The sequence below is a fragment of the Rhododendron vialii genome, chromosome 2a (assembly GCF_030253575.1).
Source record: "Rhododendron vialii isolate Sample 1 chromosome 2a, ASM3025357v1".
Taxonomy (NCBI): domain Eukaryota; kingdom Viridiplantae; phylum Streptophyta; class Magnoliopsida; order Ericales; family Ericaceae; genus Rhododendron; species Rhododendron vialii.
In genome coordinates this window covers 8,769,782-8,792,978 of record NC_080558.1, presented here as the reverse complement: position 1 = coordinate 8,792,978, position 23,197 = coordinate 8,769,782, and the positions used below count along the sequence as shown (strand labels likewise).

At 37.6% G+C, this 23,197-nt stretch overlaps 3 protein-coding genes and 1 pseudogene across 3 annotated transcripts; all 4 read left to right on the top strand.

Moving 5' to 3' along the window:
• Positions 1–1,276: 1,276 nt before the first annotated feature.
• On the top strand, positions 1,277–4,963 carry LOC131318089 (MDIS1-interacting receptor like kinase 2-like). Its single transcript, XM_058347894.1, has 3 exons — positions 1,277–3,463; positions 3,548–3,995; positions 4,115–4,963. Exons 1-3 carry the CDS (start codon positions 1,367–1,369, stop codon positions 4,486–4,488), a joined length of 2,919 nt encoding a protein of 972 aa, XP_058203877.1. The 5' UTR covers positions 1,277–1,366; the 3' UTR covers positions 4,489–4,963.
• Positions 4,964–5,608: 645 nt separating this feature from the next.
• On the top strand, positions 5,609–7,825 carry LOC131317079 (uncharacterized; annotated as a pseudogene).
• A 165-nt stretch (positions 7,826–7,990) lies between these two features.
• On the top strand, positions 7,991–8,694 carry LOC131318120 (uncharacterized). Its single transcript, XM_058347947.1, has one exon. The coding sequence runs from the start codon at positions 7,991–7,993 to the stop codon at positions 8,522–8,524; it is 534 nt and encodes a 177-aa protein (XP_058203930.1). The 3' UTR covers positions 8,525–8,694.
• Positions 8,695–15,202: 6,508 nt separating this feature from the next.
• LOC131318124 (uncharacterized) lies at positions 15,203–18,621 on the top strand. The gene is made up of 3 exons (XM_058347952.1): positions 15,203–15,362; positions 15,936–15,998; positions 18,400–18,621. Exons 1-3 carry the CDS (start codon positions 15,269–15,271, stop codon positions 18,573–18,575), a joined length of 333 nt encoding a protein of 110 aa, XP_058203935.1. The 5' UTR covers positions 15,203–15,268; the 3' UTR covers positions 18,576–18,621.
• The last annotated feature ends 4,576 nt before the right edge of the window (positions 18,622–23,197 follow it).

Below are 23,197 nucleotides of genomic sequence, written 5' to 3'. Positions count from 1 at the left end.
CCTAAACATGAATGGTCCTGATTATTAAATTGAATCCGAGAAGGGCCACAAATAGACGGAATGGACCTGGACCATCCCGTCCCTTTGAGAAATTGAAGAGAGACAAGAGACTCCAATTCCTATTTTTACTTCCTCGAAGCACTTCCATTGAAATCTTAAATTTATTCCATTTTTTTTTTCATTTTTCATGAAAGACTAAGAATTTTATTGATAAGAGAATATTACAACCTACTGTGTGCAACCAAGAAAGAAAGCGATAGTTGAAAAGTCTTTTTTTTTTTTTTCATACAAGTCCTTCTACGCTTACTTGGATCTTAAGAAACCAATCTGCTTAATTTTAGTCTAGAGCTTGGTATAATTTCGAAGTCCAAGTCGTCGGTGTCATCAATAAAGGCTTCTAGAGGAGATTTTTAAAATAGAGATACGTGATGCATATGGTCTATGCATGGCAGCTTCATTGGTCAAAGAGGGAAAGTGATTAATAACTACTTTTTCTCTGACCAAGGGAAAGTAATTCTATCAGTTTAAGCAATGATTAAGTAGAGATGGTTTTATAATAGTTTTTTTAGAATAGTTTGTTTTTATTGTTCAAATTATTACTCATTTTTCTACTTCGTTATTAAACTAATCGGATTGAATGGGTGGAATTTGGATAGTTTAAGGACGAAATGAGTTGTTTTGGTAGTACGAGGACGAAGTAAAAAAGAAGAGAGATAGTTTGGAGGATAAAAATATAAATAATTCTTTTATAATCCGAGGACTAGACTGACAACTATTTGATAAATGTATCATGGATTTGATATGTGTGTGGAGACTAGTCAAGATAAAATCCTAGACACCTTTACCGGAAAAATATGAATAATGACCCTAGAACAGCCACATCAATCCACCCACAAATTAGATGTAGTATATTTATAAGTTAATCACATACAAGAAACGGAGAGTAGATGTATAGATCATAAGAACACGATTTTAAAACACAAAACATAATTGAACGACTTCGAATATAGTTATCTTTGAGTTGTATTTTTAAAGTTATCTCATGTACTTTTGTTAAATGTATGTGGACGTGGGACAACCTGAAATATGTTCAAATATCACAAACTAGATATATATGCTAGACAAGTCAATTACCAATTAAGAAACCAAGCTAGCTCAGTTGGTTGTCTCATTTTTTCTCAGTGGAGGTCAGAGTTTGGGTTTGGGGTTCAGGCTATGGACAATCTCTGAATCTTTGTTGAGTAACATGGTAAAACTCAAGAAGTCTAATTTTTGTCCCTCCTTATGTCCCTTTCCTTCCATTTGAAAGGGGAAATAAATAAAGTGCACCCAGAAAATCAAACCACCAAAACAGACCTTTTCACAAATGCCAAACCTTTTCAACTACCTTGCTCTGGCTCTCTCAGTCGTTCTGGTGGTTTTCGCACCTCCCTCCACCGCTCAACCACCACAAAATCCCGAAGTCGAAGCGCTTCTCCTGTGGAAACAAAGCCTACGCAACCAAACAATTGTCAGCTCATGGATTTTCAACCAAACAAATGGTAACTCTTCAGCTTCAAGCCCATGCAACTGGCGAGGAATTTCATGCAACGCTGCAGGAAATGTAACTGGAATGAACCTTGCCTACACGGGATTACCAGGTACTCTTGATCATTTAAACTTCTCATATTTCCCTCTTCTCCTCCGTCTCGACCTCAAAGTCAATCAACTAACCGGTGCCATACCCACCAACATCGGCCTACTCTCAAACCTCGTGTATCTTGATCTCTCCACCAACTCTTTCTCGGGCACAATCCCTCTCTCTGTCGCGAATCTCACCAAGGTTGTCGAGCTAGATTTTGGGCGAAACGCCATAACAGGGCAGCTTGACCCGCGGTTATTTCCTGACCGTGGGTCAAGTCAGGCTAAAACCGGCCTGCTTAGCCTCCAAAAGCTACTCTTCCAAAATACTTCGCTCAGTGGTCCCCTCCCGCCAGAGATAGGTAATTTGGAAGATTTGACAATCTTGGCTTTAGATGGTAGCAGATTTTCTGGCCCAATTCCTCAATCTTTGGGTAATTTGAGTAAGTTGACTTTCCTGCATCTTAACCGAAACCGATTAACTGGCCCGATTCCTAAAAGTTTCGGCACCTTGACCAAGTTAACCGATTTGAGCTTGTATTCAAACTACTTATCCGGTTCAGTACCGGAAGAAATCGGAAATCTTTCATCACTGGTACGTTTTCACGTACTTTCTAACAACTTGAGTGGTCAATTACCTCCACAAGTGTGTCGAGGTCGAAAGCTACAAAATTTCAGCGCTGGGTACAATAATTTCACCGGTCCAATCCCGGTAAGCCTAAAAAACTGCACATCCTTGCGCAGAGTCCGGCTTGAATATAACCAACTGACCGGAAATCTTGATCAAGATTTTGGATTGTACCCAAATCTCACTTACATCGATTTGAGCCACAACAATTTACAAGGGAAAATTTCACCCAAATGGGGAGAATGCAGTAACTTGACACTGCTGAATTTGGGCGGAAATTCTATAGAAGGTGAAATCCCCGTGGAAATTTCCCAATTGAACCAATTAGTAGAGCTGGACCTTTCCTCCAACAAGATTTACGGCGAAATTCCTGCCCAAGTTGGACAACTGTCGAAATTATCATTGTTAAACTTGAGTGACAACAACATTTTTGGTCGAATACCGTTAGAAATCGGGGGACTGTCCAATTTGGCTTCTCTTGATCTCTCAATGAACATGCTAAGCGGACCTATTCCATATCAAATTGGAGACATCTCAAGATTAATCTTTCTAAGTTTGAGTACAAACCACTTGAATGGGAGCATTCCATATCAGATTGGTAATCTTGTATCTATACAAATTCTGCTTGATCTTAGTAACAACTCTCTCACTGGAGAGATTTCGCCTCAACTTGGGAAGCTGATTAGCCTAGAAGCTTTAAACCTCTCCCACAACTCTCTCTCCGGTTCTATACCGGATTCGTTCAGTGGAATGCTCAGCTTGTCAACCATCGATTTGTCGTACAATGAACTGGAGGGTCCTCTGCCTGACTCCAAGGTTTTCAATAAGTCTCCGTCCGAAGCGTTTTCTCATAACAAGAACCTATGCGGTTATCCAAACCAAGGATTGACAGCATGTAACAACTCAGTGTCTGGGGGTGGAGGTAAGGAAAATAAAGGAAACTCGCGGTTGATCATTATTGCAGTTTCTGCCTCGTTAGGCTCGTTGTTTCTCTTGCTTCTGCTTGTTGGAGCCATCGTGCTTCATCGAAAAAGTAACCGGAAAGGCCAGAAAGAAGATGTGGTAAAGGGAGAAAACATCTTTTTGATCCGGAATTTCCGTGGAAGAATTGTGTATGGAGATATCGTCCGCGCTACAGACAATTTTGACGATGCATACTGCATTGGACAGGGAGGATCGGCCAGAATCTACAAAGTTAACTTACCAAGTGGGCAGGTACTTTTGGAAGTTTTAAATAAATTTTCTCTATCTATCATTTCGATTGATAACTATCTTATATTCTGTGTAAATCCTCAACAGGTAGTAGCAGTTAAAAAGCTATTCATGAATGAAGGCTCAGAGATTGGGGAGATCAAGAGTTTTGCGAATGAGGTAGCCACGCTGACAGAAATAAGGCACCGGAACATCGTGAAACTCTATGGCTTCTGTTACCATGAAAAGCACACTTTTTTGGTTTGTGAGTACATGGAGAGAGGAAGCTTGGCGGATGTTTTGAGGAGAGATAAAGATGCCAAGGAGTTGGACTGGAGTAAGAGAGTGAACGTAGTTAAAGGGGTGGCTCACGCTTTATCTTACCTGCATCACAACTGCGCGCCTTCCATAATTCATCGGGACATATCGAGCAAGAATGTTCTGTTGGACTCGGAAATGGAGGCTCATGTCTCAGATTTTGGCACGGCAAGGTTTTTGAAGCCCGATTCTTCAAATTGGAGCGCGGTTGCAGGCACGTTCGGATACATTGCTCCAGGTAACTTTATTTAGTGCTCGAAAGGCCATCCTTTATTTGCTTGGCTAGTTTGATTCGTGAGTGAGAACTAACATGAGACATTCTTGGTGTGTTTTTTTTTTTTTCCTTGGCATGGCCAGAATTATCGTACACAATGGCAGTGACAGAGAAATGTGACGTGTATAGCTTCGGTGTTTTGACACTAGAGATTTTGATGGGATTGCATCCGGGAGAACTCAGTTCGAACCTATACTCATCCGTGGACAATGAACGCATACAATTGGCAGATGTGTTGGATCCTCGTCTTCCGCCTCCTACTAGTCAGAAGCTACAAGACGAATTGGATTCCATTTTGAATCTAGCAGTCTGGTGCTTGCGCGTCGAACCACATTCTAGGCCTACCATGTATGATGCATCTCAGGTGCTTGAGATGAACGCGGGAGCTGGCAGAGATAGTCCAGAGTTGGTAAAATCTGTTAGAGAGGGTGTTGATGAGCTGCCCATGCTTAGTTAGTTAGTTGAATGTTTCTCTCTTTCTCTCTTTCGGTCTTGTAATCAGGGTTAGAGTCAGGATTTTCGGGTAGTGGTGTCAAGTACCAAAAGCCATGTTAATTAAGGAGCTGAAGACTTCGCGATGAAAGGAAAATGTGGTTATTTTAGTTGTCTTTGGGGCTATTTTCCTACTATTAGTGGTGTCAAATATGAATAATACAACCGAAATCCTTAGGCATCTCCGCTATTGTCTCGTCTTATCAAAGCTCGTTGGTGTATCCTTTGGCTCGTTGGTGTATCCATTAGGACTTCATCATGTATCATAGCCAATGACTTGGTGACTTGCAAAACTGTATGCATTGTCGATGATTGTTTGAAAGAGGTTAGGGGTGATATACAAATTCCAGTCTCGCATTTTTCTAGTGTACTTTGAAGATTGGATTCAGCTTCTACTTTGAAGATTGGTTTCAATTTGGAAATCGATTCATGATAGCCTGTGGAGGTGATTTCACTCAAGGATGTATCTGTTTTTACCTGATTCTAGTTTTTAGCCGAATTGTGATCTTGAAAACATCGACTTGTGATCCTCAATCCTTCCAAAATTCCGTACCTTAGTAACAAATACATCATTCATGGTTGCATTTGTTAGCAAAATATTCTGAATTGTCATTCAGTGTGATTTTGCATCTGCTTCTCTCCAAAGTATGCCACAAATTCGAACCATCCATATTTTTTTTTGATGCACTAAAATACTCCGGTCCAGTTTTTTTTTTTGCCAAAGTTTAGGAGTAATTTTATTGACAACAGAATGTCAAACAAAATACAGCAGAATGTCAAACGAAACAAAGAATTGCCATTCCTCCTAACAAAACTCACTCTCACATCAACAAAGTCTCGCATCAACATTTCACATCTGCTATAAGAACCCTTACCGAGGAGAAAGAGTCCTCACTGTCATTAATCATATTGACCACCTGAAAAGAATCACCTTCAATGTGTGCCCAATCTCCTTAGTGATAACCAAGCACTCCCTTGCCGCCAATATTGCCTCAAGAGCCAGAGGGCTCATCACATACCCAAGATGAACAGCCCTTGCCGCTCTAACTCTAAACCTTCCATCATGCTCCCTAGCCACAATCCCCATGGAATCCACTCTCTTTGATATGGCTGCCAAGACCCCCAATCAAAATTCAGCTTCACCCACCCAAAAGCTGGCTTTTCCCACCCATGCAGATTACCACCCACATGTGCCTGGCTTGCTTCGCACAGGCTCGTTAGCTGCTAGAAATTCACTTGCTTCTAAAATTGCTTGCGTACACGCCATGTCCGGGCAGCACGATTTGCCATTGAAAACCTAATCGTTTCTGCACTTCCAGATTTTCCATATAATTGAACCTGCAACAGCCCAAACCTCTTTATTCTCTCTTTCATGTTTTACCATCTTTCCAGCATATTACCCCACCAAGACATAATATCCTCCCTTAAGACAGTTGACATGTTCAACCCCCAACGGGGACAACCTCCACACCACTTGTGCAATGGGACATCTAACAAACAAATGAACAACTGATTCTCTATCCTCCTTGCACAGAGGGCACAACACATCATTCGCAAGATGTCTCCTGACTAGCGCATCTTTAACAGGAAGAATATCATGAAAGCATTTCTGGACAAAGTGGTGAATCTTACCTTGACAAGGTAGTACCAAACACTTTGCCAGAGTTCCTTCCGTTGGACCCGATATTGCTCCCTTCTTCACCATCAGCACTGCCACTCAAAAGCCCATTTCTTCTCATAGCAAATTCACCTGTTTTCCATACTACATCAACCAGAAGTTTTCCAATTGTATACTCAAATGTCAATTAATGCGCTTCATCACTTGTTTGCAAATGGTACCTAGATACCATCTCCAAAATTAAACAATCAAATGTCAATGAATGTGCTTCATTACTTCTTTGCAAATGCAACCTTACCATCTCCGAAATTCAAACAATCAATCGGACCCATAGTTCAATTCTTATGAAGCGGAATTATTTGCTCAATATTTCATGAAAACACAATGCCCATCATTCCACCCAGCCAATTTGGTTATGAGCCATCTCAATTTTTGTCTTAAGATAGAGAATGATCCAGCTAGTCCATTAAGTCCACTGAGTGCACAAAAATTGCAAAAAAAATGGCTGCGCTCAAACGCGCTTCGAATCACAAATCGAGTGTTTTCATCTCACAAAAGGAACACCGCCTAGTGTGATTGGTTCCTCACTCTTTCTATTAAGTGAAAGGGTCCTAAGTTCGAGTCCTCATGGATGATATACTCATGAACAAAGCCCTTTAGCATTCTATCTATCGTCGGGAAAAAAAAATACTTTGCAAAAACCTTCGTAAAAGGTGGTTTAGGTTTGGTCAAAGAGAGGGTTTTGGGTGCTGTAGTGCACCCCGTGCGACGATCTAGCCGTCCATCTCGGCAGAACGGCTAGGATTTTCATCTAAACAATGGACGGCTCGGATTTGGAGGAGCTCGGATTAAATCCAAGCCCTTTATATCGAGATGGACGGTCGGATCTACTAGTGTGGCTGCCGCACTACAGCAACTTCCAATCCAGGGTTTTAGGGTTTCCTGGAAGAAAGAGGGTTATCGGGATAAACCCCCAATTTTTTGAATGTCTCTTCTTGAAAACAGGTGAGTTCCTTCTCTGTTGCCCAAAATTCTTGAGTGCGCAATTTAGGTGGAAATCTTTGCTACATATGAAATGGTTCGAGCTTCACTAGCCCACAGAGAGGGTTTGCGGTTCATGAAGGAAAGAGGGTTACAAGGTTCCAAGCTTGGGGAAATCTCCTCTGTAGTGAAGGTAAGTTTTAGTTCCTCCCCTCCGCGTGACATACTGAAATCTCATCAAATGTTGAAGTTTTTCTGCAAATCACGCCATGGAATATCTGCTGCTAAAGCTTCTCCAACCTATGTTTTCTATTGCCATCATCTAACCCACCCTTTTTCCACATCCCTCAAACCCATGGATAAATCTTCAAATCAGCACTCGTTCACGGTCACATACCTCATAAACTAGTGTGGGTTGTCTCCAGAAAAAGCTCTCTCAGCATCTAAGTATGTCAAATTTGAGACTCCAGATAAGCCTGACTCAGTCTTGGCATTCTTCAGGAACCATGGATTCACCCAAACCCAGATCTCCAGTGCCATTAGAAAGTACCCTCCTGTGATAATACGTGATCCCCAAAAGTCCCTTTTGCCCAAGCATGAGTTTCTCAAATCTAAGGGCCTTTCGATCACAGATATTGCCAGATTAACGTCTATGTCACAATTCATCTTGAAACGCAGCTTGGAAAACTCAATTATTCCTTAATTTCTATGGTAATTTTCTTCAATCCGAAGAGAAAGCGCTTGCTTTTATTAGACATTGTGACATTGTGCTTGGTTTTGTTTTTTTGATTATCAAAGTCATGTTATACCAAATATTGAAATTCTGCGAGAAGTAGGTGTTCCCAATGCCAATATTGGGCTTTTGTTGATGAGACGACCTAGAGCATTTGCTGTAGGCAGCAATCGGTTTAGGATTTGTGTGGATGAAGTTAAAAGGATGGGTTTTAATCCTTCGCAAATGGAGTTTATGTCAGCCATTCGTGTGTTAACAGGGATGAGTAAATCTACATGGGAGAAGAAGGTTGAGGTTTACAAGAAGTGGGGTTGGACCCAGGACGAGATTCTTGTTGCTTTTAAGAAGCATCCAAATTGTATGATTGCATCACAGGATAAGATCAACCGCGTGATGGATTTTCTTGTTAAAAAAATGGGTTGGGAATCTTCGTTGGTTGCAAGAAGACCAAAAATTATACAACTAATCTTGGAGAAGAGGATTGTTCCGAGGAGTGCAGTTTATAAAGCTTTGTTGTTGCAAGGTTTAATCAAGACTAATGGTATCAGCTTGAGTACATGGCTAAATTTTTCTGAAAAGCAGTTCTGGAAGAAGGTTTTGAGCTATAAGATGGAAGAAGCCCCGGAGCTATTGAAGTTGTATAATGAAACATTGGATCTTGCGAAGTAGATGGGATATGGGTATCAATGCCAGACATGTTATGGATGTAGTTGCCCTGTGGTTTTGCTTCTCATGGTTCAACTCTGGGGAATCGAATTCTTGTAATTTCAAACCCGACAAGTGTGAGTTCTTTTACCGTGAGAGAAATGGAATTTGAAGCTCAACATCGGATTGCATTATGTGTCATTTTGTAGTGGTTGCGTACTTTATGCAGTACATCACCATCTGCTCATCTCTAGTAAGTTGGAAAGGTCTTTTTAAATGTGTGATTTACGATTGGATTTTTCTGGTTTCAGCATTGTGGGTTGTTTAATAAAGGGGAATTTTTAGGCCGGTCCTAAAAATTAGGTTCGGACTTCATTTAGTCCTGCACAATTATTTATATTTTTTATTCCAACCTTGCCCCTTCACGTGCAGCAGCCCACTATACTAGAGAGCATTTAATATAGAAAAATTATCCAATGCTCCATGAGTATTGGTGCACCATTAAAACATTGTTTAAATTTCAAAAAGTAATATCTTTTGTTGTAGTTATTCATTTTTTTTAAAAATTATATTTTTGGAACCTATTCGACGGTATCTACCAAACAAGATCCATATTGAATATGAAATTATGTAAGATTAAAAAAATATAATTTTCTATGAGAACTTTCTATGAGAACTGTTTCTATGATAATTGTCTCCATGTGAACTGTCTATGAGAATTATTTCTACGAGAACCGTTCCAATGAAAACTGTCTTTATGAAAACTGTTTCGGACAAAAATATCCTTGACTATGTGAACTGGTTATGAGAACTGGCAATTCTCATAGTCAGTTCTATGAGAATTATATGAAATAACTATGTGAACTGAAAAATACACAGTTTAAATAGTCTTACCACACACTTAAATAGACAGTTCTCATAGAAAATACACAATTGTTATAAAAAATACACAATTTTCATGTATAATACTCAATTCTCATAGAAAATACACAGTTCTCATAGATAGTTGTCATGAACAATATACAGTTCTCATAAAAAATATACAATTCTCTTAGAAAAATAAACAGTTCTTATGGAAAAATACACAGTTCTCATAGAAAAATACAATGTTTCCATAGAAAATACACAGTTCTCATGTATAATACACAGTTCTCATAGAAAAATATAATGTTCTCATATAAAATACACAGTTCTCATAGACAGTTCTTACCCTTAGTTATGTGAATTGGTTATGAGAACTGTCAATTCTCATAGTCAGTTCTATGAGAACTATGTGAAAATGGCTATGAGAACTGAAAATATACAGTTCATATATAGGGTTTTCAAGGGTAGAAGAACCAAGCTGGAATAAGCAGATTGAAAGGGGGAGGGGGGAAATAGATTCGGCTTGATTTCTAAAGCAAGTTTATCGATTATGAGAGTAGTCCGTGGAAATTAGGCGGCAGCTGCTAATGGCTTCATTGTTGGACTAACCAACCACAGGTCGAAACAGGATTGCCGATTGCAAAATTTTACCTTAAACTAGGCTTGAAAACAGTGGGCTTGGAAGCTAGGATATGGTCTTTTCTTAAGGGGTGAATAGTACCAAAGGACAGTAACTAAGGCTAGCTCTTTATTAGAAGGATGACAAAGAAAGGAAGAAACGAAGGAAAGGATTCTTAACCTCACTAGGCATAAGCAAAATGAAGTCGATAAAGAGCAAGACGAAGTAAATTAAACAGGCTAGGCAGTAGGCACAATACGAAGGTGAGGCTAACATGAACCATGCATAGTAAGTTAATAACCTCATTCGTGCTTGGTTTAAGAATTGACGGTATCGTTTTGCTATAAGAATTCTCTATGAGAACTATTTATATGAGAATTGACTCTATGAGAACTGTTCCTATGAGAATTTTCTCTATGAGGGCTGTCTTTATGGAAACTGTTTTTATGAGGACTGTCTTTATGAGAACTGTTTTCATGAGAAGTGTTTATGAGAATTGTCTCTATGAGACTAGTTATGAGAACTATGTCTATTAGAACTCTCTCTATGAGAATTGGGCACAATTCTTATAGAAAATACACAGTTCACATAGTTTCACCACACACTAAAATACACAGTTCTCATAGAAAATACACAACTCTTATAGACACTTCTCATGGACAATACATAGTTCTCATAGAAAAATACACAGTTGTCATTAAAAATACACAATTCTCATAAAAAATACACAATTCTTATAAAAAATACACAATTCTCATAGACACTTCTCAGGGACAATATACAGTTCTCATAAAAAATACATAATTCTCATAGAAAAATACACAGTTCACATAGACAACTCACCTAATTGACATAGATAATAAATACAAAAATTCAACTACAGAATAATTTTCTAAATGAGCACGAAGAATCTAGAGCAAGCTTCAATATACCAGTTGATAAGCTTTATCTAGTTTTTTATTAGTATACTACAATATTATTTGACACATAGTAGACTGAAGTACCGAAATACCATTTGATAAGCTTCAAAAAAACAAAAAAAAAATCTTGTGGACTGAAGTACCGAAACAAAGAATCACAGGTTTTGTATCATTAATAGCTTCAGAGGTGCGACTAAAATAATGTTATAGTAATTGCCGACTCGAGATTGTTTCCTCGCAGCCACTGATTGTAGATTGCGGATTCGTTCTCTGATCACGCCGCCGCTCTAGCGTAGTCGACGACGCCGGAGCTTGCGATGAACCGGAGGATGAAGAGCATCGCCATTGACGAAGAAGACGAGGACAGCGATGACGTGGTTAACAAAGAGAGAGATCTGCATCGGCGACAGAACACGACACCGGTCCACCGGAGCTGCCGCCGTTGTCAGAGATGAAGGGGACGCCTTGGAATTTACTTCTTCATGGACGAAAACATGCCAGGTGTAGAGGTAGAGAGAGGAGGTGGTTGTTGGAGAGGAAGAGGGAGAAAGAGATGATTTGTTGATGATGGTGAGATTGAATCAACGAGACAGAGTAAAAAGGCAAGAAAGTCATGACATGACATATCCGAGCCTACGCAGTTTCGGAAATAATATTTAGGGTTGGGATCAAAACGAACCTAAAAAAGAGGACCGGCCTTTAATTTTCTATTTAATAAACTATAGTGCAATAGTTCAGTTATTAGATTTCCTAGTGTTTGTGGAATTTTATCTTTATCATCGAAACACATGCATTTAGCCATCTAAGCGTGCCCTGAATTTCGGCTTCTGTGTATGTTGCTTAAACCACTGCTCGTAGTATATAGTAGCAGCAGCTAATACTTGCTCTCTTTTCTCTGGATGACAATTGGATGACCATAGTAAGGAGATCAAGATTCAAGGCCATTTTCAACACCATGGTATAGGGGTGAGCATGGTCCGGATTGGTTCGGTTTCATACTAAACCAAGAACCAAACCAATACTTCCGGATTATGAATTGGGAGAACCAAACCAACACACAAAAGACATAAAACCAAACCAATCCAAGTCATTTAAATACGGTTCGGTTTCGGTTTTAAACCACGGTTTGCTTTGAACTATGTTATTGTCTTCAAAAAATATTTAAAGTACTTAACATTATGAAGATAAATTAAAAAAATACATATATTTAAACCAATTCCATTCAAATTATTAAAACACACTAATATCAACAAACTAATTAAGGGTAAGATTCCAAAAATTACCTCAAGTCTTAAACTAAGAAAATAAAATGCTGATAAGTTACTAAACTGAACCAACTAAGAATACCACCTACTAAGTATCTTAAGATAGTTTAACCAAATAAAAGACCAAAAATAATTTCTAAAACTATTGAATTGAAATGAGGTAGCAAAAGGGCAATAGTAGCAGTATGGTAGAAATCAACTTGTGATATCACTCTACATCAAGGTTCGTATCTTTATCTTGGCAGTGAAGAAAAATTAAATATTGCAGTGGATTTAATGGGATCAATAAATTAAGTAGTTGACTAAAAGCTCCCATATTTATTGGGTGAATCATAATTAATTTATACATATATGTATGTATGTATTATATGGTTCGGATCGGTTTGAAACCATAACCGTAAATGTGAATCCATAAACCAAACCATATAACGCGGTTTCTAATTTTTTTAAACCATGACCAAACCATATTACTAAAAACCCAAACCAAACCTTCCGGCTTGGATTGGATTCGCGGTTTGACGGATATTTTGCTCACCCTTACCATGGTATATTGATTTTCGCATTCTGGAACCTTGAGTTTGTTGCTCGCCTATTTAGACTTGACTAGTAAAAGAGCACGTGCGATGCACGTGATTGTTTTTTATGCTACTATATACTGATGAGATCCAAAGCATACAACTTAAAAGAGTAATGGAATAGAGTAGTCATTAGGTGAATTCCAACCCTCAATCTCTCCTCTCTTTTTCTAGCTTCTACATGGTGTTTTGCAGAAACCCAAGAAACCCTTTCGTATGTATAGATTTCAATGCATTATATCCAAATATGCACTTTCCTTATAGCAATACATATAAATTTATAATGGAAGATTCTGAAGTTGTGTTTGAAGTTGTATTTCAAGATTTTGTTTCTAGACTTTTTTGTTGAATATCGGGTCAGATAGCTTGTCAGATCCAATTTTTGGTTTGCGAGTGGTGGACGAATCTTAATCTGAATTTGATTTTGCAAAATGCCAGCCCTCAAATCCATTTCTCTGGATGTATTTTTCGGATGGCAAGATGGATTCCATTTGACATATTATTTGTCACATAATTAATTTAGTATCTCCTAGTATACTCAAGTAATTAAAAATTGAGTTGCTTAAATAGAGGTCCTAGTCTCGAGTACCCATATTGGAGTATAATATTATGTATCCATCCTAATCAAACTAATGAGCTATGTTCTCATCCTAACATTCAAACATACTTGGGGATGGCGCTGTGCGCATCCGGACCGTTCGTCACAGCAATCAATGGTTAGGATTGCCGAGACAGTTGAGATTACGCACAATACCGAACAATTCGGACCATTGATTGCCGAGGCGGATGGTTAGCATGCGCACAACACCGTCCCACAATCCCATTCAAACAAACCCAATTGTATTAATTGATTAATTCTATCACCTGCCAACTCCCCAGTTAGTTGATTTTGATAATAATTAATACGGTGGGATTAGAATGTGTCAATAATTAATCCTTATCCAAGGGAGTGGACAATCCCATTCTAGGACGGAGTAAAACCTGATCAGGAGCCTTGTGGGGGAAGCAGTAATTGGTTAAGGCTATGAATAACGGACTTCGGATTGGTGCTGTGTAGTGAGTTGCAAAACACCGAACATGCTGTGTACCTACGAGCCGTCGGATCGTGCATCCGACGGCTCAGATCTCATCTCGGCAACTAATGATTGAGAGCCGTTTATTGCCGAGACGGACGGTAATTGGTTAAGGCTATGAATAACTATCGGTTTCGCTGGTGTACGTCTTTATCCAGGTTAATATTTTTAGGATCATAACTTAATTAATTCTAAAAAAATACAAAATTATTTTATTAACTTTGAAAACTATTTAAGCCACTCTTGATTTGAGTAATATTGAATAATGATTCAATTTGGTATAGATTTAAGTGGAGGAATGGAGAGAGCATTAGAATTTTTACTCAATTTTTTTTGTTTGATGAAACTAAGGCAACGTACAGACTGAAGATCACTTGTTTATATCAAATCATTTTGAATCGACATAAAAAAATAGAGAAAAAGACAGGCAACAAGGTTTTAATGATTGGTTTGACTTATCATAGGTGTGGTCTTGCGGCTCTTGCCCTACGGAAGTGGAAGCTGTCATCGAAGATATTCGCTTCGATCGGTTAGGATTTGTGATTTTCTTTTTATTTCTAGGTTGGCGAAGGTAGTTGCGTACGCTTTAGCAACTTCGAATTTGTGAGATTCTAGTATTCGTATTTGGGAAGCTAGACCTTCTGATTGGTTACTGAATCTTCTTTGGAACGATAATTGTTTTCTTTAATGTACTGCTTTATATGATCTTTGTTATGAATGAAATTTCGTACCACGTTGACAAAAAAAAAAGTTTTAATGATTACGATGGTTCACCCTTTAAGCATTAGACTTTTATTTTACGCTTGTACCAGTTCAATATATAATGGGCAATGCATTCACGAACTAATTTGTATATTATGAAATATATTTTGACTTTATAACTAACGAAAGGGACCCTGTTAATTCTTTTGTGTAAATTTTTGGAAGCCCTCGAAGGCCACCCTGTCATCTTCCCCTCAGAAAAGGCCCCATTAACAGCCTGAAGAAGACTTCGATTAATTTTATGCTAGCTTCTACCAGTTCGATTTTTGTTCAATAATGGGCCATCCAATGGTATTTTAATTATGCCTTGCCCACACATAGAATTGGAAATTCTGCAGTGCCCTCCTCTGTTGTGCACCTAACAGGACAGATCCGGATTGTCAATCTCGGCAATGAATTGTTCAGATGTGTTTGTAAACTATTACCGGTCAAAGTTAATTACTACCGGTAATAATTAACAAATATATCTGAACTATTTATTGTTGAGATGGACGATCCGAATCTGCCCTGCAGATACTACAGAGAGTGCCCTGCAGCATCCTTGGATCCGCCCAACACTTATTGTTTTCTATATCATTATTTTATAAGCACTCCATAAATAGAGTCTATGGCTCCTAGATCAACAAAGCATATACCATTACCTTCATAGGAGACTAAAAGATTGGCAACAAATTTGAGAGGAAAGATCTAATGAGGAAATTGGAAGCCCTCTCCATCCTTTCTTTAACTCTTCTTTTGAGCTCACTTGCCCTTTCTCAAGGTCAAGCTCTAGGACCTGATCAAGGTATGATCGATATTCTGAAACCCTTACTTTTTAATTACTTGAAAATCGATAGCCGTCTACTTTGTCAATGAACTAGCGAAACCGACAGCGTATGTGGTGTCCCTTTAAACCCTCCTTCGTTGTACATGTTCCTTCAGATGATTTGCCTTTCTGAGATGCTACCGGCTTCGGTCATCGAGTTTAAAATTATCATGATTTTATCTTGAGCTGAGGCGACTTATCGAACTCTTTCGCTCGAAGTAGGGGAGGCATTCCATGCTACGTATGCACGAACAATTGTTCAGTGCTATTTATAAGTTTGGCTAATATATATCTCCCATTGGAAATTAGTACATGCAATATCCAAACCCCATAAATAAATTTTCCTTTCCTTTGAATCCAATCCCTTTCTCATAGTACTGATCACAACCAGTATATAGTCTTAAACTGGTACTGTCCTGTCCATCTGAAATTCACCTTTTGCAAAAAAAGGAAAAATTATTGGTACTTCCATGACGGCCATTAATTTCGACCGCTTGACACTCTCGCATCTCTTCTCACTATGACACCCATTTGCTGTAAAATATGGTACAGGTTACTCGTCTGCGTCGCAGCGGCGACATCACCCTATGCTTGCTCAAGAAAAGCCATTAAAAGGTCAGTTTTACCATTTCAACTTTCGTTCTTATTATGTTTATTTAGGGTTTTGTTCTGGGCCTCTTCTACAAAACCCATACCATACGTTGTTTGGTCTCATTTCACATGCATTTATGTCTCTCGACATGGTTTATATTGGTATTGCAATACTTCCGGAGCGTTGGGAAAATACTCATAATCGATAGAGGCTAATAATTTTTTTTTTTAATTTCAAAGCAAATCTTTTATATTTTGAAGTAAATAAGAGAAAATATTTTAATCCCTTCTACTCTAAATATAATCGACAAAAACTACCCAGACTATAGAGTTTTTAAAATTGGATGTTGTCTCTTTAATTCATATTATTAGGAGATGATTAAAGTGAATTATTAATAACCTTATTCTCCATTTTATCCCTCATCCAAATTAACCAAGTACTATTTAATCCTTCATTGAAACCAAACCAACTAATTTCTCTGTCCCAAAATGTTAAGACATTTCTGGGATAGCGTGCCATTTTAAATTCCCTATATCTTTTAATGTGAATGTCAAAAAATATGCAATATAGATCTTGTTTGATGGATTTTAAATAATTCTATTAAACAAAGATTTCAAAATTACATAAGAGTTTATAAATCGAAAGATATAAGCAATCTAAAATGGCACACAGTCCCAAAAATGTTTTAACATTTTGGGACGGGGGGAGTACTTTTTAATTCACCTTCCATAAAAATCACATTAATGTGAATCTGTCCTCTATAATAACTTCTACTACTATCTTATCCACCTCCATAAATAATACCCCCAAACTCATTGCACATTCAATTGGGCCATTAGGATACAAAGTTTCAAACTAAGAATACAAAAACGATATATCCAAAACAGCAGTATAATTAACAAAAACAAGTATTGTCGTTCGTGGTATTTTTACATGTACCCAACCAATTTTGGGCTAATAAGCTAGCCAAATGGCCTATTTTTTTGTCCTTGTTAAATTTTTTTCGCATTTGTTAGTTTTTCGTCGATTTCTTTTGGATTATTGCTTATGTCATGACGAAAAGAATCTAGCTAATAAGTAAAAATTTACGACCGAAACCCAAATTTTTCTGAATAAGATAACTAAAATAAGCCAATTTTTTGTCTTTATTCAAAAAAAAATATAGATTTCGATCATAAGTTTCTAACTTTTAGATTCCTTCCATCATGACAAAGCAATAATTCACAAAAAAATCGACGAAAAACTAAAAAATGTAAAAAAATAAAATAAACAAGAACAAAAAAAAAGGCCATTTGGCTCATTAGGCCGAAATAGGCCCGTTTTTGTAGGTAATCAAAACACACCACATAACAGACAACTCCAAAACGCATCTACCAGATTTCCTTGTTTTCCTTTTCCTTTTCTTTCGATATGAGTATAGTAGGTTTGTGTGAACAAATGGCTCTTGACAGAGCTCAATGGAGGAAAATAATTCATGTAGCCAACCTCAAGTGATTGGGACTTAAGGCTCGGTTTGGTTTAGTTTTCCTTTTCTTAGAATTCAATATCCGAATATAGCGTTCATGTAATCACGTACATTTGTATGATATAATATAGGAAGTATGTCATATTCAATATCCCAGTTTTAGTTTTTTTGAATAAGAAGATAAAAATAAACCCACTAAAACTGGGTTTTGATTCAATGTCTTTTTTGGACCCAATTTTGATTTTCTTCAATTTTCACATATGCCAATCATGTATTTACTAAAGTCCGATGAACACGATTTTCGGTATGATTAAGGTTCTTGTCGAACTCTACATAATGAACGGGATCATCCAAATGTGATCAGAAAATGACTGGAAAATTAGAAACTTCCCGGAGGGGATACCAACCCCCTTTGTATACCAAGAATACATAAAAGTTTCTCGTGTAGATGTATGTAGTATGTATGCAGAAAGTTTCAAATGAGAATCTCTTAAAATGCGGACCCCCCTTTCCTGATCGAATTTCGATGATCCGAGCCTTTCAATGTATTCAGAACGTGATTTTACGGGTATCTGTGAGAAATAGGCAAAAGAAAAAGACCGGGAAGGGATTGATTTGAGCAATTTTTTACTAAACTGTTCATTAAAAAACTGTTTGGATGAAGCCCTTCCCGGTCATTGTTTTTGTTGATTTCTCGCATGTACACTTAAAATCACGTTTTGATCACATTGAGCGGCTTGGATCATCAAAATTCGATCGGTAAATGAGAGAAATGGAAAGATCTGTATTTTAACTAAAATGAGGACCCTCTCATGGAAAACAGACTGTGTAAAATGAGGACCCCCTCATGGACATTATGGCATACTGATCAGGTTCACCTTTCTCAAATTCAATATCGATCTCAATGTAATTAACCTTGTATAGTTAATTCTTTTCAATAATGATGAAATGAATTTCAGGGAGGCAGTGCAAATTTAACTTTGGATTACCAGAGGGTACCAAATGCGGGTCCAAAGGGAACCAGTCGTGCAAAGATCGTTACAATCGTCCCCCATTGCACGTTCAGGAATGTGAATGTCAATCACATCTACCTCCTGTACCTGGCAATTACTGCGCATGCCGTTTTTCTTGTTAATAGTAATTTCAATCAAAATTCAATAAAATGATGTTTTTCCAAAAACATCTGTCTTGTGATTCTTTTGGACGATGTGTGACGAAATACTATTATTTGTTAGGCTATTTTGAATAATTCAAAATGGCCTAATGAAAAAGCATTGATTGTAGGACTTTCTTTTAGGTATTTCGTTACAAATGACACCCCCCAAAAAATACAAAAAAAGATAGTAGATGTTTATATCTATGTCGCTGCTGTTTGATATTGGGGCGGAGGAGGTGTACGTTTGTTTACGCCGACAAGTAAATGATTGTTAACTTGAAATTTTAGAGGTTTTTTTTTTTACATGCACCTATGTAAGAATGTTTTATGGTTCGTGTTCACCAGAAGAACTTCCGAGACCAATCCGGCTTAAAGAACAATTAAACCTAACTTGAAAAACGATTGGTATGGTTAGTGATGAGAAAAAATGGAGTTGTGCAGGGACCGGACACTCTAGCCACGCCCTTGAGTCCACCCCGGACTGATTGACGATTATGGTGATTCATGTTTTTTGCCAATATAGTATACATCGGTGAAGGTTAGTTGGGAAAGTTAGTCAATTAGTCCACAGAGGTTATCTATAGCCTTGAATCCACAAACCACCCACAGCGGGGCTCGAACCCTGGTCTCCCATAAGGGAGAGCCAGGAGTTATCAACTGGGCTACAAGCACATTGGTTGGTGATTCATGGTTTTTTTTTTTTTGGTCAAATGGAAATAATATGAAACTAGCGAATCCAAGTCACAAGGAAAGGTACCATATTACACACCATCCTAAAAAGGAGGAAATACAAGAACCATCGGTTTTGATGAGTTACTCCTGTTCTGTGTTTTGTTATTTATAGTGTTAAAAATAAGGCAAAATTCACTTTGACCTCCTATGGTTTGAGTCATGTGCGGATACACCCCGTATGTTTGAAAGTGTGCAATAACACCCCTGTGCAGTTTGTGAAGTGTGCACATGACACCCAATTTCGTCTATAATAACGTCAAGTGTGTGATGGACGCGCATCAAAAGTTTGATATACCCTCATCTTCTCCCTTGATTCATCTTCTTCCTTAATCTAACCAATCCATCCCATGTACTAAAAATTACATCTGAATTGTTGATATTGTAAATTTTGACAAGTACTACATCTATACCAAAATTCAAGTTGATCAAAAAATGAAAACCTCATGGTCAAATCGAATTTATTATGAAGGAAATTTTCAAATTTAAATTTATCATTCATCTTAAAAAGAATTAGATCACTGAGTTATTGATATCTGATCGAGTATGTGTGTGTGTGTATATATATATATTTATTTATAGAGATGCTCTACAATTTGATGCATGGAATATCTTCAGTCTATCACTGAGTTATTGATTTTTTTTCATTCAACTTCCCTACAATTTGACTGTTTAATCAACTTCAGTCTATTGCTACAAAAAAATAAAAAAATTTAAAATTGACAAAGAAAAAAGGCAGCTTACAAATATACGAGACTCGAACCTAAACATTAATTTGTCCGGATCGATAAGGAGTCTCTTGTTCTGAATGATTTATTTTGACATCACGAAAATCAAGGATTAATATTCTGAAAAGAAATCCCTGATATTCCTATATGTGGTGGCCCCAGGGATCATCCTGTCTCTTCGCGAGCTTCATAGGCATCTTATCTGTTGAAACGAGACAAATGACATGTTAACAATGGCAATCTTTAGGGGCAAAAAAAAAAAAAAATTGCCTTTAAGCTTTAGATAAACTCAGTGACCTTTTCTTTTAAAGCATACGTACAAAAATTAATAATAAATTTGCATAGAAATTCATATTAGCTCTATGAAAATTCATGACCTCGAGACAAAAAAAACTCATAACACATAAATTAATGTCATGAATTCGGTTGATGTTATGAAATCATAGTATATATGTACATGTTAAGAATTTCTATTCAAAAGTAATAAGATTGAGTTTTTTTTTTGTCAAGCGGATCAACGGGGATTAGGAGTAGTTAGTAAGTTATTCCACAGAGGGTTCAAAGGGTGTCCATAGTTCTGAACCACAGACGCCCACGATAGAGCTCGAGCCCTTCATATCCCTGGGAATTGTTTTCAGATCAAGTGAATGACAAATAAGAGTATCTCGAGCAGATATTGTAAAAATTAGATTTAAAAGTGTATTTTGCTACTTATTTAGCATTTTGTTTTATAAAAAAAACCTTATTATGTACTCCCTTTGTCACATTTTTAATTGGGTGTAAAAATACAAAAAAAAAAAAAAAATACACAAAAATATATTTTTTGGGGATTTAAAAATGCACGATCACTACAAGAAATTTTGCTTTTTCCGGCATTTCATAAATGCCGCTAAAAGTTAAAAAAATGCCGGTAAAGAGTATTACCGGCATTTATTACAAATGCCGTCTAGGAGTGTGTCGTTAAAAGTACAAATGCCAGGAAAGATCTCTATAAATGCCAGGAATAGTTGGACTCATTTGCAGCATTTGTACAAATGCCGGGAAAAACTATACCTTATAAGACAAAATGCCACATGGGCGCCACGTGTCAACAAATGCCGGTAATAGTATAATGGTATTATTTTTGGCGGAAAAATCAACTTTTGCCGGCATTTTTTTAAACAAATGCCGGTATTGATTATTTTTTTTCGGCATTTCTTGAAATGCCGGTAATAATGGCTTTTCCGGCATTAATTAAAATGCCGGTAATAAAAATGCCGGGAATAACTATTTTTCTTGTAGTGGATTTTTTGCAAGGAACATTTAAAATGAGACGGAGAAAGTATTTGGTAAGAATATCTCTCCAACAAATGAGAAGCTAAAGGAGAAGCAAACTTACGAGGGACATGGGAATTTGAAGTCTCGAACAGTTCCCTTGCAGCCACCTCCAAAGCAAAAACAAGGGTAAAGATCAAAATGACTTTCCAAAGTACAAAAAACATTTTCAGAGCCATTTTCCTTGGTATAATTAGGGAAGGGGATCTAGGGTTCATGACCTTTTATAGCACAAAATTAATTAAACTAATTAAGACATGGGCCACAAGAAAGTCTTCACAGAAGACTTGGACTTTTTGATCAGGCAAAGGGAATTAGTGCCAGCACACGGTCAAAAAGAAGTGAGAAACTTATTTGCGACAGAACTGTGAACAAGTTTTTGCGGAATCGTGCAATCGCAACAATCCATTTCCACACTTAATGATTGAGATTGTTTTTCAATTTTGACCGGTTAAAATTGATTTTCAATTTAAATCGTCCAAAAACACTTTTGGACGCATGTGATTAGGCCCCGTAAACCTATTTTTACGGAAATCTCCGTAAGAAAATTCTCCAAAAAGAAATGGTCAACAAATTCAATAATGTTTATGAAAATTCAACGTAAGTGGGCTTGACCTTCGACGGTTCCACTTCAACCAGTTGACATTTCTACGCTTATAAATTTTTCGTTGCTTTCATACTTATTCGAAGTGGTGATAAAAGAAAAAAAAAATATTCGCAGTTGATTGGTTTCTGTTCAATTAATAAAATATTAGTCTAGGGTTCACTATAGAGAACTTGTAATCCAGTTAGTCTACTTTTAATATTTGTAACTCATCTAGTCCACTAATATAGTTCAGTAAGGCCTTAAGTCCATTTCTTTTAAAAAGAAATTAAACCAAGATAAAAATACGCTCTTGTATAAATCTGGAGCACAGCCTCCTCCTCCTCCTCCTCCTCCTCTCTCTCTCTCTCTCTCTCTCTCTCTATCTATCTCTCTGTCGGCGCCGAAGAAAAGTCGTGGACAGATGTCACAACGCGCTCGGCACCACCGTCGGCGCAGTCAAGGAGTTCATTCATGGGCATGGTGAACTCGCCGATGTCCTTGTCGCCCAAGTTTCTTTAGAGGTTGACGATAAGAAAACGAAAAGGTTTTTCTTTAGAGAAGGACTATTATCCACCTTCATTTTTTTGTTTGCCTTTGTCTCGCTTTTGTTTTCCTTCTCTAGTTAATGTACTTTTATAAATCCTGACCCGTCTTGTTCTTTGTGTCTTTTTTTATCTGATAAAACTTTTGATTTCTTTACCCCTAAAAAAAGTTTATATCCTGCATTTGACTAGTCTTTTTGATTGATTCGATTTCACTTATCATTAGTTTGGCTTGAGTTGTGTTGCTTTACAATTCAATTAGTATTATTCAATTTGACTATTACATCACGAGAAATGATGAGTTTTCTTCTCCAGCGAAGTTTATGCGAGAAACTTGCTAGTCATTAAATTTGTTTTATCTCAATTGAAAAGGGCGTCGGCGATCGAGACGATGACGTACACGTCCATTTTGGAGATCAGGTTCACATCTTTCAGGTTCTCGGCCGAGACCACCGTTATGTACAGCGGACGATACTCCATTGATCTTTTTGAAACAAAAGGTTTCTTTAAGGGATCTTGTCTTTTGATTTTTTTTGATGATAGTATGAGAGAATACGGTGGAGATTAGAATCAGGGTTTGGGTGTCTATATGTACTAGAGATTGGGCACACACAATTGAGAGGGGATGGATAGAGATCAGGGGTAGATGTTACGATGGCTACCGGTCCGTCAATGCAAGGGAGAAGAGAAGGGGCTAGGGTT